Here is a 21,610-nt window from a genome sequence, read left to right as displayed (position 1 = left end):
TTTTTCTTTTCTTCTTTTTCTTTTTCTTTTCTTTTTCTTTTTTCTTTTCTTTTTCTTCTTTTTCTTTTCTTCTTTTCTTCTTTTCTTTTCTTTTTTTTTTTCTTCTTTTTTTTCTTTTTTTTCTTTTTTTTCTTTTTTTTCTTTTTTTTCTTTTTTTTCTTTTTTTTCTTTTCTTTTTTTTCTTTTTTTTCTTCTTTTTTTCTTTTTTTTCTTTCTTTTTTTTCTTTTTTTCTTTTTTTTCTTTTTTTCCTTCTTTTTTTCCTTTTTTTTCCCTTCTTTTTTCCCTTCTTTTTTTCCTTCTTTTTTTCCTTCTTTTTTTCCTTCTTTTTTTTCTTTTTTTTCTTTTTTTTCTTTTTTTCCTTTTTTTTTTTTTTTCTTTTTTTTCTTTTTTTTCTTTTTTTTCTTTTTTTTCTTTTTTTCTTTTTTTTCTTTTTTTTCTTTTTTTTCTTTTTTTTCTTTTTTTTCTTTTTTTTCTTTTCTTTTTTTTCTTTTTTTCTTCTTTTTTTTCTTTTTTTTCTCTTTCTCTTTCTCTTCTTTTTCTTCTTTTCTTTTTCTTTTCTTTTTCTTTTCTTTTTTTCTTTTTCTTTTCTTCTTTTTCTTTTCTTTTTCTTTTCTTCTTTTTCTTTTCTTTTTCTTTTCTTCTTTTTCTTTTCTTCTTTTTCTTTTCTTCTTTTTCTTCTTTTTCTTTTCTTCTTTTTCTTTTCTTCTTTTTCTTTTCTTTTTCTTTTCTTTTTCTTTTTCTTTTTCTTTTCTTCTTTTTCTTTTCTTCTTTTTCTTTTTCTTTTTTTTCTTCTTTTTCTTCTTCTTTTCTTCTTTTCTTTTCTTCTTTTCTTCTTTTCTTCTTTTCTTCTTTTCTTCTTTTCTTCTTTTCTTTTTTTCTTTTCTTCTTTTCTTCTTTTCTTCTTTTCTTCTTCTTGTTCTTCTTGTTCTTCTTCACATGGTATTGTTTCTTTGTTAGTCTTTAGGCATCAGTTATAATGTCCATGAAAAAATGTCAAGTTGTATTTTGTTAACAGGTTCTTTGTTGGTAAATCAAAAGCACAAGTCATCAGCACAGGTGAAAGATGAAGTTGATCAGTTGGTTGAGCGGTGGACGCAGCTTGTGTTGGATGCGGAGAATCACTCTCGTGGTCTAGAGGAAGCTCAGGATATCCTAGAGTTCAATACACAAGTAGAAAAAGTAGATGCATGGATTAGAGACAAGGTAAATTAGTAACAGTACCACTCATTAGGGATCAGTTATTCTAATATGACATGTAATGACTTCATATTAATATTAAAAAAAAAAAAAGTTTCCAGATTGATTTAAAAAAAATTAGTTACTCAAATAGTCAGTTTATGACTTATGAAAATAAGCCCATTACCCATCTTTAGCAACTTTTTTTTTTTTTCTTGTCCCTCGTTCTTTGAATTGGAGAGGCTAGGTAATGCCTTGAAATTAGATTTTTAAGTAGTTATGAGCTCAATTATATGTTCTAAGAATTAAAAAGAAAATTTTTTATTCTCAAATAGTTACAGTATATTGTTAAAGATACGAGAGTAAACTTGTCAATCTCGTGAAGGCACCCCCCCCCCCCTTTTTTTTTTTTTTAACTGCTTGTTCCTTTCATCAAACCAAATAGCCACCCCCAAAGCTTTCACTGTACAGAAATTTTGGCACTGCCCCTGAGTATGACCTACAACAGTTCAACTCTTTCCAAGAATATAATGCTATTTTGATAGTTTTCTTTAAATATAAAGCAGTTGTATTTGCATCAGTTTTTTATATGGCTGCCAATTTTATGCTTCTTTATTTCTGGCAAGAGGCGTGGAGTTAAAAGATAAAGAATCACACACAAAGTGGGAGTTGTCACAGCTGCTCTTTGCTGATGACACTGTGCTCTTGGGAGATTCTGAAGAGAAGTTGCAGAGATTGGTGGATGAATTTGGTAGGGTGTGCAAAAGAAGAAAATTAAAGGTGAATACAGGAAAGAGTAAGGTTATGAGGATAACAAAAAGATTAGGTGATGAAAGATTGAATATCAGATTGGAGGGAGAGAGTATGGAGGAGGTGAACGTATTCAGATATTTGGGAGTGGACGTGTCAGCAGATGGGTCTATGAAAGATGAGGTGAATCATAGAATTGATGAGGGAAAAAGAGTGAGTGGTGCACTTAGGAGTCTGTGGAGACAAAGAACTTTGTCCTTGGAGGCAAAGAGGGGAATGTATGAGAGTATAGTTTTACCAACGCTCTTATATGGGTGTGAAGCGTGGGTGATGAATGTTGCAGCGAGGAGAAGGCTGGAGGCAGTGGAGATGTCATGTCTGAGGGCAATGTGTGGTGTGAATATAATGCAGAGAATTCGTAGTTTGGAAGTTAGGAGGAGGTGCGGGATTACCAAAACTGTTGTCCAGAGGGCTGAGGAAGGGTTGTTGAGGTGGTTCGGACATGTAGAGAGAATGGAGCGAAACAGAATGACTTCAAGAGTGTATCAGTCTGTAGTGGAAGGAAGGCGGGGTAGGGGTCGGCCTAGGAAGGGTTGGAGGGAGGGGGTAAAGGAGGTTTTGTGTGCGAGGGGCTTGGACTTCCAGCAGGCATGCGTGAGCGTGTTTGATAGGAGTGAATGGAGACAAATGGTTTTTAATACTTGACGTGCTGTTGGAGTGTGAGCAAAGTAACATTTATGAAGGGATTCAGGGAAACCGGCAGGCCGGACTTGAGTCCTGGAGATGGGAAGTACAGTGCCTGCACTCTGAAGGAGGGGTGTTAATGTTGCAGTTTAAAAACTGTAGTGTAAAGCACCCTTCTGGCAAGACAGTGATGGAGTGAATGATGGTGAAAGTTTTTCTTTTTCGGGCCACCCTGCCTTGGTGGGAATCGGCCGGTGTGATAATAAAAAAAAAAAAAAAATAAATTATTTCTGTGAAATGGCAGCTTGATGAATTATTCACCCTCTCAGGAATGATATATGGTACATGTTTGTAAACTGGTAAATTGTACTAGAATGATGCTTGTTTATAAAGTAGACAGTCGTATTACACGGTAGTTATGTTCCAGAAAATGCTGTGTTACATAAAACCGTGTTATATAAACTGAAGTCCTTATGGGAAAAATAGGGTTCTTCCTGGGACCTCCCCAAAAGCCAAACCACTGTTTTTTAGACATCCAGATCTTGCAAAAATAAAAATGATAATGTTTTTGTTGCTTAAGACTACAAATGCAACAGAAATATTATTTACCTTAAATTGTGGTTACTGGTGCATGTCAGTGATTGTGAAGAGTGGAGATGTATGGTGTGGTCCTACTGGGCCGAGGTGGATGGTTGTCGGCAGAAGTGGATGGTTGTTGGTTGTCAGCAGAGGTGGATGGTTGTTGGTTGTCAGCAGAAGTGAATGGTTGAGGTTCTGGTGCTAATGTTGATGTCTCAGTAGTATCAGTTACCAGTAGTGTCAGTAGTAATGACTCACACGACCATTACCGATTCACTGCTGCGTGAATCACTAACTGTTATTCACTGACCATTACTGCTGACCTAGTATGTTTTGAATGCCGCTAACCATCCGAGGCACTCGGCAAAGCAGTTCAAGTAGAGACGTAAGAGAGGAGACAAGTCAGGCTTACACTTGAAATCACCTTATGCATTACCGCAAAAGAGCAAGGTGAAGTGATCCTTGAAGCTTGGTGAAGCCCTGCAGAGACAGTGGTCTAACCCATGGCCAGGTAGCAGCCTGAGCTAGGGAAATATCCCACTGGCGACACTTCATATTTTTTTTTTCCCCCTCGCAAACTGAGCAGTGTTAAGTTGATTTTATGAAGCATTGTATAAAATTAGGCCACAATTTTTCAGTAGTGTAATAACTAAAACGTGCCAAATAAGTCTGTGTAATATGAGGGTCTCCTGTGCTAGAAAAAGCTTACTGTATAGCAGAGAGCCTTTTACATAGGTATTCTTCCCACTGGGGGCTTTGCTAAGTTGAAAGGAATAGTTGTTGATTGAAGCTGAAAATTTTTTTTTTTTGCTATACAGCAAGTATTTCTAATCTCTACCTGTTGCTTAAGAAATTTTATAGGGTTACTACTCATATTGTTTATTCTTGCATGTTTAGAATATCCTTGGAATATTTAGCTTCGCACATTTGTTATAGAAGGCTTGTATGTTTTAATGAAGTTTTTAAAATTTGTACAGGAAATGATGGTACAAGTAGGAGATCTCGGGAAGGACTATGAGCACTGTATGGCTCTTCACCGTAAGCTAGATGATGTAGATTCTGATATGCGTGTGGATGATGCACGTTTCACAAAAATCAACAGACTGGCAGATAAGATCATCAGGCAAGGGTGTGGTGATAAAGCTGTGCAACTAAGGAAGAATGAGCTAAATCACAAGTGAGGATAAAAATAATCTTATGTATTCAAATAGATACTCATTGTTGGTTAAACAACATTGCATATGGATGCTTTGATGGCTGATTACAAACCTTGTGTAGTTTTAAGAGATCAGGCATGTGTGAGCTAGGTAACATTTGTGAAAGGATTTGGGGAAGCTGGTTAGCTGAACTTAGTCCTGGAGGTGGGAGGTACAGTTCATGCACTCTGGAGGGGTGGGATATGCAGTTTGGAGGGGCTACTGAACTGTATTATCGGTGCACCTCAGGCAAGATGGCAAGTGATGGCAAAAATTTCTTTTTTGGGTTGCCCTACCTTGGTGGGAGACTGTTGGTGTTAAAAAAAAAAAAAAAAAAAAAAAAAAGTCCTTATTTTTTTTTTTTTTATCACACTGGTCGATTCCCACCAAGGCAGGGTGGCCCGAAAAAGAAAAACTTTCATCATCATTCACTCCATCACTGTCTTGCCAGAAGGGTGCTTTACACTACAGTTTTTAAACTGCAACATTAACACCCCTCCTTCAGAGTGCAGGCACTGTACTTCCCATCTCCAGGACTCAAGTCCGGCCTGCCGGTTTCCCTGAATCCCTTCATAAATGTTACTTTGCTCACACTCCAACAGCACGTCAAGTATTAAAAACCATTTGTCTCCATTCACTCCTATCAAACACGCTCATGCATGCCTGCTGGAAGTCCAAGCCCCTCGCACACAAAACCTCCTTTACCCCCTCCCTCCAACCTTTCCTAGGCCGACCCCTACCCCGCCTTCCTTCCACTACAGACTGATACACTCTTGAAGTCACTCTGTTTCGCTCCATTCTCTCTACATGTCCGAACCACCTCAACAACCCTTCCTCAGCCCTCTGGACAACAGTTTTGGTAATCCCGCACCTCCTCCTAACTTCCAAACTACGAATTCTCTGCATTATATTCACACCACACATTGCCCTCAGACATGACATCTCCACTGCCTCCAGCCTTCTCCTCGCTGCAACATTCATCACCCACGCTTCACACCCATATAAGAGCGTTGGTAAAACTATACTCTCATACCTTCCCCTCTTTGCCTCCAAGGACAAAGTTCTTTGTTTCCACAGACTCCTAAGTGCACCACTCACTCTTTTTCCCTCATCAATTCTATGATTCACCTCATCTTTCATAGACCCATCCGCTGACACGTCCACTCCCAAATATCTGAATACGTTCACCTCCTCCATACTCTCTCCCTCCAATCTGATATTCAATCTTTCATCACCTAATCTTTTTGTTATCCTCATAACCTTACTCTTTCCTGTATTCACCTTTAATTTTCTTCTTTTGCATATTTAATTTTCTTCTTTTGCACACCCTACCAAATTCATCCACCAATCTCTGCAACTTCTCTTCAGAATCTCCCAAGAGCACAGTGTCATCAGCAAAGAGCAGCTGTGACAACTCCCACTTTGTGTGTGATTCTTTATCTTTTAACTCCACGCCTCTTGCCAAGACCCTCGCATTTACTTCTCTTACAACCCCATCTATAAATATATTAAACAACCATGGTGACATCACACATCCTTGTCTAAGGCCTACTTTTACTGGGAAAAAATTTCCCTCTTTCCTACATACTCTAACTTGAGCCTCACTATCCTCGTAAAAACTCTTCACTGCTTTCAGTAACCTACCTCCTACACCATACACTTGCAACATCTGCCACATTGCCCCCCTATCCACCCTGTCATACGCCTTTTCCAAATCCATAAATGCCACAAAGACCTCTTTAGCCTTATCTAAATACTGTTCACTTATATGTTTCACTGTAAACACCTGGTCCACACACCCCCTACCTTTCCTAAAGCCTCCTTGTTCATCTGCTATCCTATTCTCTGTCTTACTCTTAATTCTTTCAATTATAACTCTACCATACACTTTACCAGGTACACTCAACAGACTTATCCCCCTATAATTTTTGCACTCTCTTTTATCCCCTTTGCCTTTATACAAAGGAACTATGCATGCTCTCTGCCATTCCCTAGGTACCTTACCCTCTTCCATACATTTATTAAATAATTGCACCAACCACTCCAAAACTATATCCCCACCTGCTTTTAACATTTCTATCTTTATCCCATCAATCCCGGCTGCCTTACCCCCTTTCATTTTACCTACTGCCTCACGAACTTCCCCCACACTCACAACTGGCTCTTCCTCACTCCTACAAGATGTTATTCCTCCTTGCCCTATACACGAAATCACAGCTTCCCTATCTTCATCAATTTTTTATCAATGCATCGACCGTTTCCCACCGAGGCAGTGTGATCTGAAAAAGAAGAAATACTTAAATTGCTCACTCCATCATTGTCTTGCGAGAGGCATGCCTACACTATAGTACAAAAACTGCAACACATCTCCATCTCTCCTTCAGAATGCAGACACTGTATTTCCCACTTTAAGGACTCAAGTCAGGCTAACCGGTTTTCCCTGAATCCCTTCATAGATATTACCTTGCTCTCACACCAACAGCACGTAAAGTCATAAAAGCCATATGTCTACCCTCGCTTCTGTCTAACATATTCACGCATGCTTGCTAGAAGTCTAAGCCCCTCGCACACAAAAACCTCCTTTATACCCCCTACCCTGCCTTCTTCCTATTACAGATTTATATGCCTTCCAAGTCATTCTGTTTTGCTCCATGTTCTCTAAATCTGAACCACCTCAACAACCCCTCCTCAGACCTCTGGATAATACTTTTAGAAACTTGGCACCTTCTAATCTCCAAGCTACGGATTCTTGGCAAATCATTCACACCACATATAGCCATCAGAGATGACATCTCCACTGCCTTCAGCCTTCTTTCAACATTCATGACCAATTCTTCATACCCATATAAGGGCATTGGTACCACTATACTCTCATATATTCCCCACTTTGGTTCCATGGATAATGTTCTTTGTCTTCACATAATACTTGGTGCAAAATTATGAGAACAAAATCTGAAAAGAATTAAAGAAGGCTGCAGGAGGACCTAGATAAACTTCAGAAATGGTCAAATAAATGGTTACAGGAATTAAATCAAAGCAAAGATAAAGGGGACTGAGGGAAAGGGAGGGGTGGAAAATGCAAGTGGGAATGCTCATGGAAAGGGTTAAATTGTTTAATTGTCAAGTCAGATGAAAGTTATCAGGCAGGACCAAGATATTGATCTAATGTCTGCTGAAAATACCCTACTGCCTTTGCTCTCCTGCTAACTCGACTAAATAATTATATGGGAGCCCAGTCTTGAATATGCAGTTCCTGTGAAGACAGATTAAATTGTAATAAACCACTGCCAACTGTGTAACTCTAACCTAGAGAACCCACAAACTGAAAAATACAAAGACTTTTATATAAACTGGTGTCTGGTATTTGCTGGGGCCTCTTGGATCACATCCAAAGTATGTTTTTTTTTTTTTTTATTGTTTTCATAATGTTCATTTCAACAGTTATGAAATCTAAGTAAGAGAAATATAAGGGTTAGCCCCAAAATTTATGAATATTAATGTAGTATAATGGCCCTGGAAATGGGAAGTACAATGCCTGTACTTGAAAGGAGGGGTTTGGGATATTGGCAGTTTGGAGGGACTTCTGAACTGTCATATCTGAGTGCTTCTGCAATGACAGTGATTATGTATGAGTGATGGTGAAAGTGTTGAATGATGAAAGTATTTTTTGGGTTTTTTTCTTTTTGGGTCACCCTGCCTCGGTGGGAAACGGCTGATGTGTTAAAATAGTCAATTTTCAAATAAATGACAATGCTTTGTATATAAATATATTTTACTTTTCAGGTGGCATGCACTTAAGGGAGCTATTGATAGATACAGATCTGACTTAGCAGGAGCTTTGGAAATCCATGCTTTTAACAGAGATGTGGATGACACTAAAGATCGCATTAGTGAAAAGGCTGTAATCTTGGCAAATGAAGACACGGGTAAGGATCTTGCCCAGGTGGAGACATTGCAACGAAAGCAAGAAACTATAATCCGTGACATGTCAGCAATTGAAAAGAAGATAAAAGAGCATGAAAAGGATGCTTACAGTCTTTCAAAGAAATATCCAGACAAGAAAGATGTAATTCACAAGAAACAAGCTGAGGTATTGGAAGCTTGGTCCAGGCTTTGCGAAGGGTCACATGGAAGAAAGGAGAAACTCACCCTGTCATACACCTTACACAAATTCCACACAGACTTAAGAGAACTAGAGAGATGGGGAGAAGATATTGTGAGTCGTATGAATGCATCAGCATTACCAAGCAATACTGCAGAAGCAGAGATGTTACTCCAGAGTCATCAGGAAAGAAAGGTAAGTATTGTTCTAGATTTTATAAACTAATAGTATGATTTACATGTATGTGGTCATGTAGCATTCAGCCTGTAACTCCCTGTGTCCATTTGTCAGTCTGCCCTTGGCATGTGCATATAGTAGGATGAGGTTATAGGTCTGCTCAAACACTTGCAATGAGTTTGTTTTGCATATAATGAACCTCTTTGTTTCTCCTTTACATTTTAGGCTGAAATTGATGGTAGAAAAGAAGTTTTTAAGGCCCTACAGCATTATGGAAAGAAGCTTGTTGATGATAACCATTTTGCAAAGGAAAGTATTCAGCGAGACCTTGAGACCTTATCAGAGGTAGAGAACAAGGTAAGATTGTTCTTGTTCATTCAGCCATTTTAAAATTGTAATCCAACTAAATTTTGCCATGATCCCATGTGTACGACTACCCCCCCTCCCTTGTAGTCTATTGCTGGACTTGAGTTCTGGGGATAGAGAGTACAGTTCCTACACTCTGAAGGCTTGTCAGGAATATTGCAGTTTTGAGAGTTTGAATTTTGGTGTTAAAATATTCATGATAGGATTGCTTTTGAATGAGTTGTATGCCTCTATTGAGCTGCCCCTTTGATATAAATTATTGGACAACTTACTGTAACCACAGTTGCACAGGATGTGACTTTTTAGTAATTTTAATTATGAGTTACATCATATTGGTCTCTATCAGGATATATATAATTTTTTTTCAACACAACTGTCTTCCACTGAGGCAGGGTGACCCAAAAAAGAAGAAACACTCTTTACATTTAGTAATTTATACAGAAGAGGTTCTAGCTCCCTTACTCCCATCATTTTAGTTACCACCCATGACATGCATTACACATTAGCTGAAAATACAGCTCGAGTGTAAGTAATTAGTGAACATTGTCCTCTTTTGGTCACCCAACCTAGGTGCAAAAAAATGCTAAAGTTAAAATGAAATAAAAATATTACATCTTGTTTTTTCTTCTGCCAGGTTATTGTCTTTTGGGCTGAGCGACAAAGAGTTTTATCTCAGGCTCACCAGCTTCAAGTCTTCTTGGAAATGACTGAACAAGCAAATTCTTGGCTTGCTAGTAAGGAAGCCTTCCTCAATAATGATGATCTTGGGGTAAGTCAGTAATTAATTAATAGGCATGATTATAGTAGGTCATGGATTTGCTAAGTAAATTTTACTAATGTTAGTCATAGACCTGCCATGAAAAAAGGATAAAGAATTGCCTGCTTTTTTACTAGTACTAGTAATGTACCATTACTAAGACTATTACTACTTCATAGCTAATTGTTATATTCAAACTTACCATACTCTAGTTGTATAACTAGTTCTTCTCTAGCATTAATTGGTAAATTCTCTTGCCATCTGGCTTTTATAAGTGCATGTTGCCTAATGTGTTTATCATACAAATAAAGAAGTAAGACACATAATCCTTAGGCTGCTGCATTAAGAATCCATCAGTTGGTCAGTGCTCAGTTAAAAAAAAAAAAAAAAACTTTTTTTTTTTCCTCAGCAGTGGAAACAGTGCAACTGCTCTGCAGTTTATATTTGATAAATTGTCATAATAGTTCAACAAGTTTTAAATCCTTTACTGATGCACAGTCAAGCTTCAAGAGTGGCATATGTTAAGGTAGTGAGGCAGTTTTTAAAACAAAATTTGTTTTTGGTCCAATTTCAATGGAAGTTTATACCTGTGACTTAACCAGGATTTGTGACCTATACACTGTTTGTATTGACTTCATGTTGCAAAATTTGAAGATATTGCAAAATTGTATATGGCATAAAAACCCTCCCTCTACAAAATTGGTAAGTTGTACAATGTTCTAGTCAACATCAGATGAAAGATAAAGAGCTAGATAATCTTAATTTCAAAGTCTTTTGAGTGAAATTTCAATAGATTGCATTATAAAAAATGCTGAATATTATTTTTTTAAAGGAGTTTTTTGGGAGAATAAAATTCAATAAAAACAAAATGGTAAAACATATTGCAAATCAAAATTGAAATTGAATAGAATCATCATTCCTCAATGTTTGTAAATTGATGACACTTCTATTAATACTCTTCACAAAAACTGAAAATAAATCTCTAACTTATTCCTTAGCTATTCATATTTTTGTTGTCTATAAAACTGTATGGTCACGGCGTGCCAAATTTGAGCATGTTGCATATCCCTATCCTTGTTGACAGCTCTGAGGCTACTGAGCCAAAACACTCCGTGCTCTTCACTTTAGTCCTCACAGAAGTTGCCATGTTGAGTATTTAGAATGAAAGTCATAATCATAATTTTTGGAGTAAAAAAAAAATTAATTACCAACATGTCCTCTTGACAGCAAAAAAAAACAAAAAAATTACATTTAAGGAAAAACATACTTAGAAATGTGATAGAAATAAGCCGATTGCATCAACATGTTGCCAGAATTATGCACTATTTTTCGGTAAGAAAATATTTTCCATAATTTTTCAACTTCAGTTTTTTATCACTCCAAAAAAAAACTGCCTTGCTTCACTAGATTACACTGGTTTTCTTTTATCTTCTGTTAATTAAAGCAGTTTAATTGTTAAATATGTCAAAGTAGAACATTTGTAAACAATGTGAGATTCAATCTCAAATTTACACAATTATTATCTTTCCAACTAAGAAATGATGACAACTTTCCAGCCTGGATCACTGGCAAACAAGACTTCAGTGATGGCTCCAACTGTGGTCTTATCACAGTGTTTTTTAAAGAGAAGCTATCAACACTCAGAATTTACTTACTTAACAAAAAAAAAAAATTCTTTCCTCCTGTTGGTGAAATGGTTTTTACAATAAGTAAAAGTAACAAAATAACTGTAAAGAGTTCAAATGATTTAATCCATTGCAAATTCACTTGACCATCCAGTAGCCAGCCTACTTAGTAAGGTGATGGCCATGTGAATTCAGGATCATGAGATCAAAGCCTATGCTCTTTAAATTGTCACTGTCACTGCTTACCTTAATTAATTTCAGTAGCAGGAGTGAGAAAAGTGAATTTTGTACTTCATTGAATGAATGCTGGTGTGTCTGCAAAAACAGTGATAGTGTCACAGTTAAGGCCTTCATTCAACTGTGTATCAGTAAAATCTGCATTGGAAGCTTTTGGCCGGTTGTGGCCTAGTCAGTCATTTAATTTTTTCCTCAGCTTTTTGAAAATTTGTATAAAACTGACTCTCTTGGTTGTTAAATTATTTTTTCATTTTTTTTAAATGCCAAAATAGTTTGCTCATGATAAATAATTTTTGATTACAGTACCTGAAAAGTTACTGATTGCTTCTTATTTAATGGGCCATTCCAGTTTATCAATAACATTTATAAACCCATAATTTTAATTTTGCTTCACCAACATGCCACAGAACATAGACAAAATATACGAAGTAAGTATTGGAGTTCTATTTATTATTAATTGGCTTCTCTATATTGCATTTTTATATTGATTTTTAGATGGCTTGAAAATCAAATGTTATACTGCTTTCAAAATAATTTACAATTTGTTTAAAGATATTTTATAAATTTTGTACATTTATAATTCTGTAATATTTGCTATAAAAAAGTGAAAAAATCTTTGAAACAAGATATTGTACATACCAACAAGTTGAAGATTCACACAGGCAAACATTTTAGGACATTTTAGGGAAAAATCTTTTGGTATGGGAACCTTCTTCACATTTATATCAAATGCTAGTTTATTCAGACTTGAATAAATTATTACAAAATGAAAATGTTTAAGCTGTACATGGGGTACATTAGTACACCATATGTAAGCAAGGAGACACGAGTTAAGGAGATGTAGTAAAGTTAGGTGGTGCAGAGAGGTTGTGGTCACCTGATAACTGTCTGGAAGCAGACAGTGAGGTACGATCCAGAATTATGTGGGCCAGTAAGGAAATGTTATAATTCCATCTTTTTAGTAACCATGTCTGTAATTGCCATCTATTTGTCTGGTTCATTGATGAGCTTGGCTTTGTTCTAGCTTTTCAAATGCCCTTCAACATGTCTGAATCATGCACATGTTACTCTAGTTGACTTTACTGAAAGTATATTTATGTTCATTATCTCTTATAAACTTGTACATGTATCAGTCTCTGTATGAGATCATATAGACACTAGCAGTAGGTCTTGTAGTTGACCATTGAGGTATCTTATGGTTGTTGAAACCATGCTTTGCCCTGCTCACCTTGAGACAAAGCTGTCAAGTGACTTCCTCTACTACCTCACTCCAGCTAATCACCAAAGCCTCGCAGGTCTCCTGGCTTACAGTATATATTTGTTTCTACTGTATATATAATGAAAGTAAATAAGGTTCAAGGTCCAAGATATTCCCTCAAGGGCCGAAGTGTTTGCATGTCTATCCACAGAAACCTTTGCTGTCCATGTTTTATTTTTTGTTCTCAGTCTGAAGCACAAATATCTTTTGCTTTATTCAGATTCATTTTAAGAGATAGCCTGTTTCTATTTGTAATTTTGAATGTGGTATACAGTAGTCGCATGCAATCAGCACGGTTTGCAGAGTGCATTAAACAATCCTTTGCATAACTGTTTATGGCCCGATTGAACTGAGCATAGTTGCCAAGGACCTGGAACACATCTACTGCATAACAAGAGGGACACCTGTATTTGTACTTAATTTCATAAGGAACAAATTTAGAATTATGATGCCTTCCTAATTATTTGTGATTGGGATTTATAATCTATTGTAGTTTGTCATACACTAATTTTTTTTTTTTTTTTTGCATTGAAACATAATGCTAATTTTTAACAAATCACTTATAAAATTATTTAGAAACACTACATTATTCACCTCCAAAAAGCTCATCATATAGGCACAGTGGTTTACAATCAGTACCCTGTTAATCATGTTAGCTTGATGTGCTAAAGTTCTGTTCACAAAAAAGTGATTTGCTTGAAATTAATGAACATTCATTTTGTAGTTCATAACTTATGACGGTCTATAATTTTGTTTGTTTCCCTTCTTAATTTTGCCCTTTCTCCTTTTTTCTTTACCTCACAACTCTGCCCTAAATTTAAATGTATTTTCTCCACATAGGATTCAATGGCATCTGTAGAAGTTTTAATAAAAAAACATGAGAGTTTTGAGAAAACATTTGAAGCTCAGGGAAACAAGATAGAACAGTTGGAGACCTATGCCAAAGATCTTATTGAAAATGGTCATTATGATAGTGAAGGGATTCGTCATCGCCTCAGAGTGGTGACAGACAAGAGAGATGGTCTGAAGAACAAGTCTAAGTTACGGGCAAAGAAATTGGTAGAGTCAAAGTCCTTACAGCAGTTCCTAAGAAATATTTATGAGGTTGAAGGATGGATATCTGAGAAGTTGCAAGTCGCTTGTGATGAAAGCTACAGAGATCCAACTAATCTTCAGTCCAAGATTCAGAAACATGGAGCTTTTGAAGCAGAGGTGCTAGCCAACTCTGGGAGAGTTGCAGCTTGTACCCATGAAGGTGATTATTCCTTGACAGTTCTGTAAAGCTATTGGTGGTATGGTTGATTCTAGAGATGTAAACAAGTCTGTTATTTTACATAATACTGCACTATCATGGCCTAGTGTTATACAGGTGTAATTTATCATGATTGTATAGTACACTTGATTATGACTTAATATTGGGAATGCATTATTAGGAACATTGGCAGAAGTTCAATCGAACATGTTATTAAATCCATTTTTACATATAACCTAACCCCACATTTAACTGTCCTTTTGTGCTCATTCCTCTAGATTTAGTCATTCTAAATCTAGAGGAAAGGCAGTGTATTACAACATTTAACTCTTTCAGGGTTTCGGCCGTACTAGTACGGCTTATGCACCAGGGTTTTTGGCGTACTAGTACTCCTAAATTCTAGCGCCCTCAAATCTAGTGAGAGAAAGCTGGTAGGCCTACATATGAAAGAATGGGTCTGTGGTCAGTGTGTGCGATATAAAAAAAATCCTGCAGCACACAGTGCGTAATGAGAAAAAAACTTTGACCGTGTTTTTGGATTAAAACAGCGACTTTGCACTGTATTTTTGTATGGTATTTATTGTTGTATTCTAATTTTCCTGGTCTCATTTTATAGAATCGAAGACATATTACAGAAATTGAGATGATTTTGACTGGTTTTACAAAGAAAACTATCTTGAAATTGCGCTCAAAGTAGCAGAAATGTTCGATTTTTACCAAAGTTCAAAAGTAAACAAATCATGCTATGCGTCCAGTACACGTCAACTGGCGAGTCTGATATTCTTTCACAAGTGCGCTGATAATATTTATACCGTTTCTACACCAATGCATAACAGTAAATCTTCTATTTTTTTTGCGAGAATAAAAATTCAAAGTGGAAAGCAAAAGAATGTAAGAGGGTCCTGGGGAAGTGACTAATGAACAGAGGAAATGCTGTTTTAGTGCCAGGAATGTTTTCCTTGTTTATTCTGGACCCTATTCGGAAATTGGCATCTTTTGAAATTTGTGTGAAATTGGCAAAATTGCTAAATTCTGCCCACTGTATTGGATATTTGAAATTGGTAAATGGATGGTTTCTTGTACTCATCCGATAGAAAAAATGGAGTTCTAGCGAAATAGTTGAAATAGTTATGATTTTTGTCGACATGTACACTGTAATTGGCCAAAAATAGGGCTCAAAGTGGGCAAAATCACTGATGCGTAAACATCGTTGAGACCGCTAACTTCGCGAGAGCATAATTCTGTAAGTTTTCCATCAAATTTCATACTTTTGGTGTCATTATGATCGGGAAAAGATTCTCTATCTTTTCATAAGAAAAAATATTTTTTTTTTTTAAATTTGGCCGACCCTGAGAAAAAGTCTCTGAGAGGGCCTGTCGACTCTGAAAGGGTTAAGTAAAATTAATTCCTGAAACAGGCTCATTATGTTTATTTTTTTTAACTTGCTGTTTATTCATGGAAATGAGTTTCCCATGTCCCCCTCTGTAAGAGAAGTTGCCCTACTATATATTCTGAACTGATTGCAAAGGGAGGAGAAGAGTGAAAATAAAAATGTTATAGTATAACATCAAAGTGTGTACCCAAATCCAGCTAAATTTTTTTTTTTTTTTTTTTTTTATTGAAGCACATCGAAAATTGTTTTTGATTTAAATTTCAACACACATGTTACGTTAATATTATAGTGTTCAGGAATTTTTGACTCTGAAGTACTAAATATTTTGTAGTTTTGTATTAAGCATCAAACTGTTTGTAAAGAAGCAGCATAAACTTGCTTCTTCCATACCACAAAACATTCAGTTTTTTTCCTACACAGTACCTGCACAAAACTGTCATGGCTACCCTTGTAACCTCATTTGTTATGCATTTGTAGAAAAAGTAGCTGGCAGTGGTTTTCTTTTTCTTTGTATGCATCCTGGAGCTAGTCTTTACTCTCGACACTAATGAAAAAAGGATAGTTCTGACAACTATCATAAAAGCTATAAGTTACAGGTAATGATTATCCAAGACACTACAGTATTTGTCATTGATATGTATTAATCAGCCCTAGCCTATCCCCAATCAACCACGTTAATGCATAACTCATCCTATATTTTCCAGTTATTTTTATAGTAAAAACTTTTTGGCATAAATATTACTACGTTTGAACCAAAGTGCAGTGAGTGGCAGTGTGTATAGTACAGTACAGTATCAACCAAGCTGAATGGGCTTGAAATTTTTGTTAAGACCAAACGTAATTCATTTGAAAGTCAGTTAAATTTACCCATATAGGATTTCCTAAAGGTTTTGGTTATTCTCTTCCCAAATATTTTGCCAGAATTAATTTTATATTATGGTGACTAAAATGCCGGGAGCAAGGAGCTAGTAGCCCCTTATGTATACATTACTAAATTTTTAAAAAAACTTCTGTTTTTCATTTGGGCCACCTTGCCTCGGTGGGATACGGCCGGTTTATTGAAAGAAACAAGAATTTTATATTATGATAACGTAATGTGTGGACTGAACATGTGCAGTCAATTTCTAGTTCCTGAACATTTAGTAAGGTACTTGGATTTTTTTGTGATTGTAAATGTTAATTATTTAATTTCCTACAGGTGAAGGACTCATAACAAGTGGTCATTATGCTGAGCAAGAGATTCAGGCTCGCTTGGATGGTCTGGAAGCTTTATGGAAGCAGTTACAAGATTCATCTCAGTTAAAGAAGGATAGATTAAATGAGGCATATCAGGTGAGATGCAAAAAAAAATTTATGCTGTATATAAATTCCACTATCTAATCCTTGTTGATTAAGAAGTATTTATAATCTTTATAAGTTACTTATGCTAAAGACTAAGGAGATGTCTAATAATTGGGGTATCCTTTAATCAATTTCAGGCATTACTCTTCAATCGAACATTGGACGACCTTGAATCTTGGATGGATGACGTTGAGACCCAACTGCAGTCTGAGGATCATGGCCGGGATCTAACTTCTGTGCAGAGCCTTATGAAGAAGCATCAGCAGCTTGAGGCAGATGTTGCAGCTCATCAGAGTGAAGTGGATCAAGCCAGAGAAGTGGCCCAGTCCTTTGTTTTGGCTAATCATTTTATGAGCGAGGAAATTACGTTAAGAGTAGAAACGATTACTAAAAGGTAATGATGCACATTTCAGTGTTACTTTTAGGTATTGAACAAAGACTTGGATACTTTTTTTTTTTTTTTTAACCCCCTCCAACAAATTGGCCATCTCCCGCTGAGGCAGGATGACCTAAAAAGAAAGAAAATAATTTCATCATCATTCAACACTTTCACCTCACTCATACATAATCAATGTTTTTGCAGAGGTGCCCAGATACAATAGTTGAGAAGCATATATAGAGAGATATAACATATCCCTCCAAACTGCCAATATCCCAAAGTGCAGGCATTGTACTTTCCATTTCCGTTACTCAAGTCTGGCTATATAAAAATAACTGGTTTCCCTGAATCACTTCACTAAATATTACCCAGCTTACACTCCAACAGCTCGTCAGGTCCCAAAAACCATTGGTCTCCACTCACTCCTATCTACACACTCGGGCATGCTTCCTGGAAGTCCAAGCCCCTTGCCCACAAAACGACCTTTACCTACCCTCTTCCCTTCAACCTTTTCAAGGATGATCCCTACCCCGTCTTCCTTCCCCTACAGATTTATACGCTTTCAGTCATTCTACTTTGATCCCTTCTCTCTAAATGACCAAACCACCTCAATAACCCCTCTTCAGCCCTTTGAGTAATATTTTTATTAACTCCACACCTCCTAATTTCCACACTTCAAATTTTCTGCATAATATTTACACCACACATTGCCCTTAGACAGGACATCTCCACTGCCTCCAACCACCTCCTTGCTGCAGCATTTGCAACCTAAGCTTCACAGACATATAAGAGTGTTGGTAGCACTATGCTTATATACATTCCCTTCTTTGCCTCCATAGATAACGTTTTTTTTGTCTCCACACATACCTCAATGCACCACTCGCCGTTTTTTTTTTTTTCATCAGTTCTGTGGTTAAACTTATCCTTCATAAACTTGTCCGCTGACACGTCTACTCCCAAATATCTGAAAACATTCATTTTTCCATACTCCCTCTCTCCAATGTGATATCCAGTTTTTCTTTATCTAAATCATTTGATACCCTCACTTTCAAATTTCTACCTTTTACACCCTCCCAAACTCGTCCACTGACCTTTGCAACTTTTCTTTAGAATCTCCCATAAGCACCATATCAGCAAAAAGTAACAGTGTCGACTCCCATTTTGTATTTGATTTCCCATAATTTAATCCCACCCCTCTCCCCAACTCCCTAGCACTTCTTTTACAACCCCATCTATATTAAACAACCATGGTGACATTACACATTCATGTCTAATTCTACTTTTACCGGTAAGAAATCTCCCTCTCTTCTACACGTCCTAACCTGAGCCTCACTATCCTCATTGAAACTCTACAGCATTTAGTAACTTTATACCTATTCCATATACTTGCAACATCTGCCACAGTGCTCCCCTATCCACTGTATCATATGTCTTTTCTAAATCCATAAATACAAAGAAAACTTCCCTACCTTTATCTAAATACTGTTCACATATATACTTCAATGTAAACACTTAATCTACACATACCTCTACCCACTCTAAAGCCTCCTTGCTCATCTGCAATCCTACTGTCTTACCTCTAATTCTTTCAATAATAACACTACCGTACACTTTTCCTGGTATACTCAGTAAACTTATTCTCCTATAATTTCTACAATCTCTCTTGTCCCCCTTCCCTTTATATAAAGGAACTATACATGCTCTCTGGCAATCCCTAGGTACCTTCCCCTCTTCCATACTTTTTTTTTTTTTCAACAAACCAGCCGTATCCCACCAAGGCAGGGTGGCCCAAAAAGAAAAATGAAAGTTTCTCTTTTTAAATTTAGTAATTTATACAGGAGAAGGGGTTACTAGCCCATTGCTCCTGGCATTTTAGTCGCCTCTTGCAACACGCATAGCTTACGGAGAAAGAATTCTGTTCCAGTTCCCCATGGAGATAAGAGGAAATAAACAAGAATTAGTAAGAAAATAGAAGAAAACCCAGAGGGGTGTGTATATATATATATATGCTTGTACATGTATGTGTAGTGTGACCTAAGTGTAAGTAGAAGTAGCAAGACGTACCTGAAACCTTGCAGGTTCACGAGACAAAAATGAAGACCAGCAATCCTACCATCGTGTAAAGCAATTACAGGCTTTCGTTATTCAATCACTTGGCAGGACGGTAGTATCTCCCTGTGTGGTTGCTGTCTACCAACCTACTACCTATTTTCATACATTTATTAAACAAAAATATCAACCACTCCAACACTATATCCCCCCCCCCTGCTTTTAACATTTCTGTCATGATCCCATCAGTTCCAGCAGGTTTACCCCCTTTCATTCTACATAATGCCTCATGCACCTCCCCCACACTCAGATCCTGCTCTTCACTGATAAAAGATGTTATACCTCCCTGGCCAGTGCATGAAATTACCACCTCCGTTTCTTCATTAATATTTAAAAGTTCCTCGAAATATTCCTGCCATCTACCCAGTACCTCCATCTCCCATCTGCTAATTCCTCTACTGTTTATAACTGGCAAATCCATTCATTCCCTAGGCTTTCTTAACTTGTTTATCTCACTCCACCTGGAACATGTTTTGATATTTGATGAACGTGTTAAATTATAGCATTGGCAATTCAGGCATAGGTTAGCTTTAATTTATAAAGCTTTAATTCACACTGCAGAAAGATGGCTAATTTGACAGATTAATAGATGTTGGGAAATATTTACCCCATTTTACCCCAGTTATTTTTATATAGCCAGATTTGAGTCCTGGAAATGGGAAGTACAATGCCTGCACTTTAAAGGAGGGGTTTGGGATATTGGCAGTTTGGAGGGATATATTGTGTATCTTTATATGTATATGCTTGTAAACTGTTGTATTCTCTGCACCTCTGCAAAATCAGTGATTATGTATGAGTGAGGTGAAAGTGTTGAATGATGAAAGTATTTTCTTTTAGGGGATTTTCTTTTTTTGGGTCACTCTTCCTTGGTGGGAGACAGCCGACTTGTTAAAAAAAAAAATCATTTTTATAAAAGGAGTTTTAATTTCCCTTTTCAGAAGTGGGGGTACAAGGTGATGGTGATTAAGAATTTCACTGACAATTATCCTTTAATATAAGCTGGAAAATTTTCAGAGAATAGTGCCTCAAATGCAGGCATGTCATTTGAATCATATTTATGTTGATTATTATTAAAGCAACCATATTATTGGCATTTTTTGTTAAGCAAGTTTAGGCAGATAAGAGTACATGGCTTGTATTTTAATATACCTACACCCTTCATTGCTACTGTGTTGTATCCTTTGTAGGCAAGTTTCTATCTCTCAGGAAAGTGGGGAAACAGGATAATTATTATATGTAACTTGTTTTGATTACTACCTGTTAACAAATGTAATAGTTGTGATGAATGGTTTTGAAAACCAACAAGTTGAAGAATTGAGACACACGCAACATATAGGAATCTTTATTGAAGAAGCATTTCTCCACACAGTGGCTTCATCAGTCCAATACAATGCAGGAAGGTATAAGGACAGGAGTAGTTTGAGGTAATCAGTTCCTCTGCCTGGAATTTATTTGTTCAGTCCATCACTCTTTTAGGAAGTACAGCAAAGGGCTAGAGAGGTGGCTTATATGTATACTGTAGTCAGGTGAGTCGAAGCAGGAGGCGGGGGGGGGATCACAGTGGGACCATCCACTAGTGTCAGACACTGTAATATCATGGGATCTTGATAAAAAGAATTCTTCAACACTTGTCCATCCTTTGGATGAAGATCTACTTACACTAAAGGATGGTCCCACTGTGATCCCGCCACCTCCTGCTTCAACTCACCTGACCGCAGTATATAAGCCACCTCTTTGGCCCTATGCTGTACTTCTTACAAGAGTGATGGACTGAACACATCGATTCCAGGCTGAGGGACTTGATTACTTCAAACTCCTCCTCTCCTTATACCTTCCTGCTTTGTATTGGACTGATGAAGCCACTGTGTGGCAAAATATTTCTTAAGTAAAGATTCCCATGTGTTACACAAGTGTCTCAGTTCTAAATTAAAGCAGATGCATTACTGAGGTGCATGCATTTTTAAAATTCAGGCACAATTCCTTACACGAACCAATTCACATACGGCATGAAAATTTGGAGGATGCCATGTTGCTGCAGCAGCTGCTGAGAGATATTGAAGATGAATTGTTGTGGGTAACAGAAAAGGAACCTTTGGCATCTAGTCAGGACCTCGGTTCTTCACTTACAGCTGTGCAGAATTTGCAGAAAAAGCACCAGGTGAGAAGTACAGTTGATAGAATGTCTTTAGCTGCAAAAAATTATTGCATGTACAGTGTAATTGTAGATT

General features: G+C 36.8%; 1 protein-coding gene across 15 annotated transcripts in view; it reads left to right on the top strand.

The window, feature by feature from the left end:
• Positions 1–21,610, top strand: part of kst (spectrin beta chain, non-erythrocytic 5 kst) — a 436,819-nt gene that overhangs the window by 308,479 nt on the left and 106,730 nt on the right. For all 15 annotated transcript variants that reach the window (XR_011393672.1, XM_070097938.1, XM_070097941.1 and 12 more), the window contains 9 exons: positions 1,017–1,204; positions 4,168–4,367; positions 8,170–8,683; positions 8,891–9,022; positions 9,666–9,800; positions 13,749–14,163; positions 16,752–16,885; positions 17,032–17,288; positions 21,354–21,540. Coding sequence is in view for 14 of the 15 variants with exons in the window: in XM_070097938.1 (XP_069954039.1) it covers positions 1,017–1,204; positions 4,168–4,367; positions 8,170–8,683; positions 8,891–9,022; positions 9,666–9,800; positions 13,749–14,163; positions 16,752–16,885; positions 17,032–17,288; positions 21,354–21,540 (2,162 nt within the window). In the remaining variant the exon portion in view is untranslated. The remainder of the gene's footprint in view (positions 1–1,016; positions 1,205–4,167; positions 4,368–8,169; positions 8,684–8,890; positions 9,023–9,665; positions 9,801–13,748; positions 14,164–16,751; positions 16,886–17,031; positions 17,289–21,353; positions 21,541–21,610) is intronic.

This window comes from Cherax quadricarinatus, chromosome 60 (genome assembly GCF_038502225.1).
Source record: "Cherax quadricarinatus isolate ZL_2023a chromosome 60, ASM3850222v1, whole genome shotgun sequence".
NCBI classification, from domain to species: Eukaryota; Metazoa; Arthropoda; class Malacostraca; order Decapoda; family Parastacidae; genus Cherax; species Cherax quadricarinatus.
The sequence above is the reverse complement of the archived record's forward strand: the minus strand, read 5'-3'. Positions and strand labels throughout refer to the sequence as shown.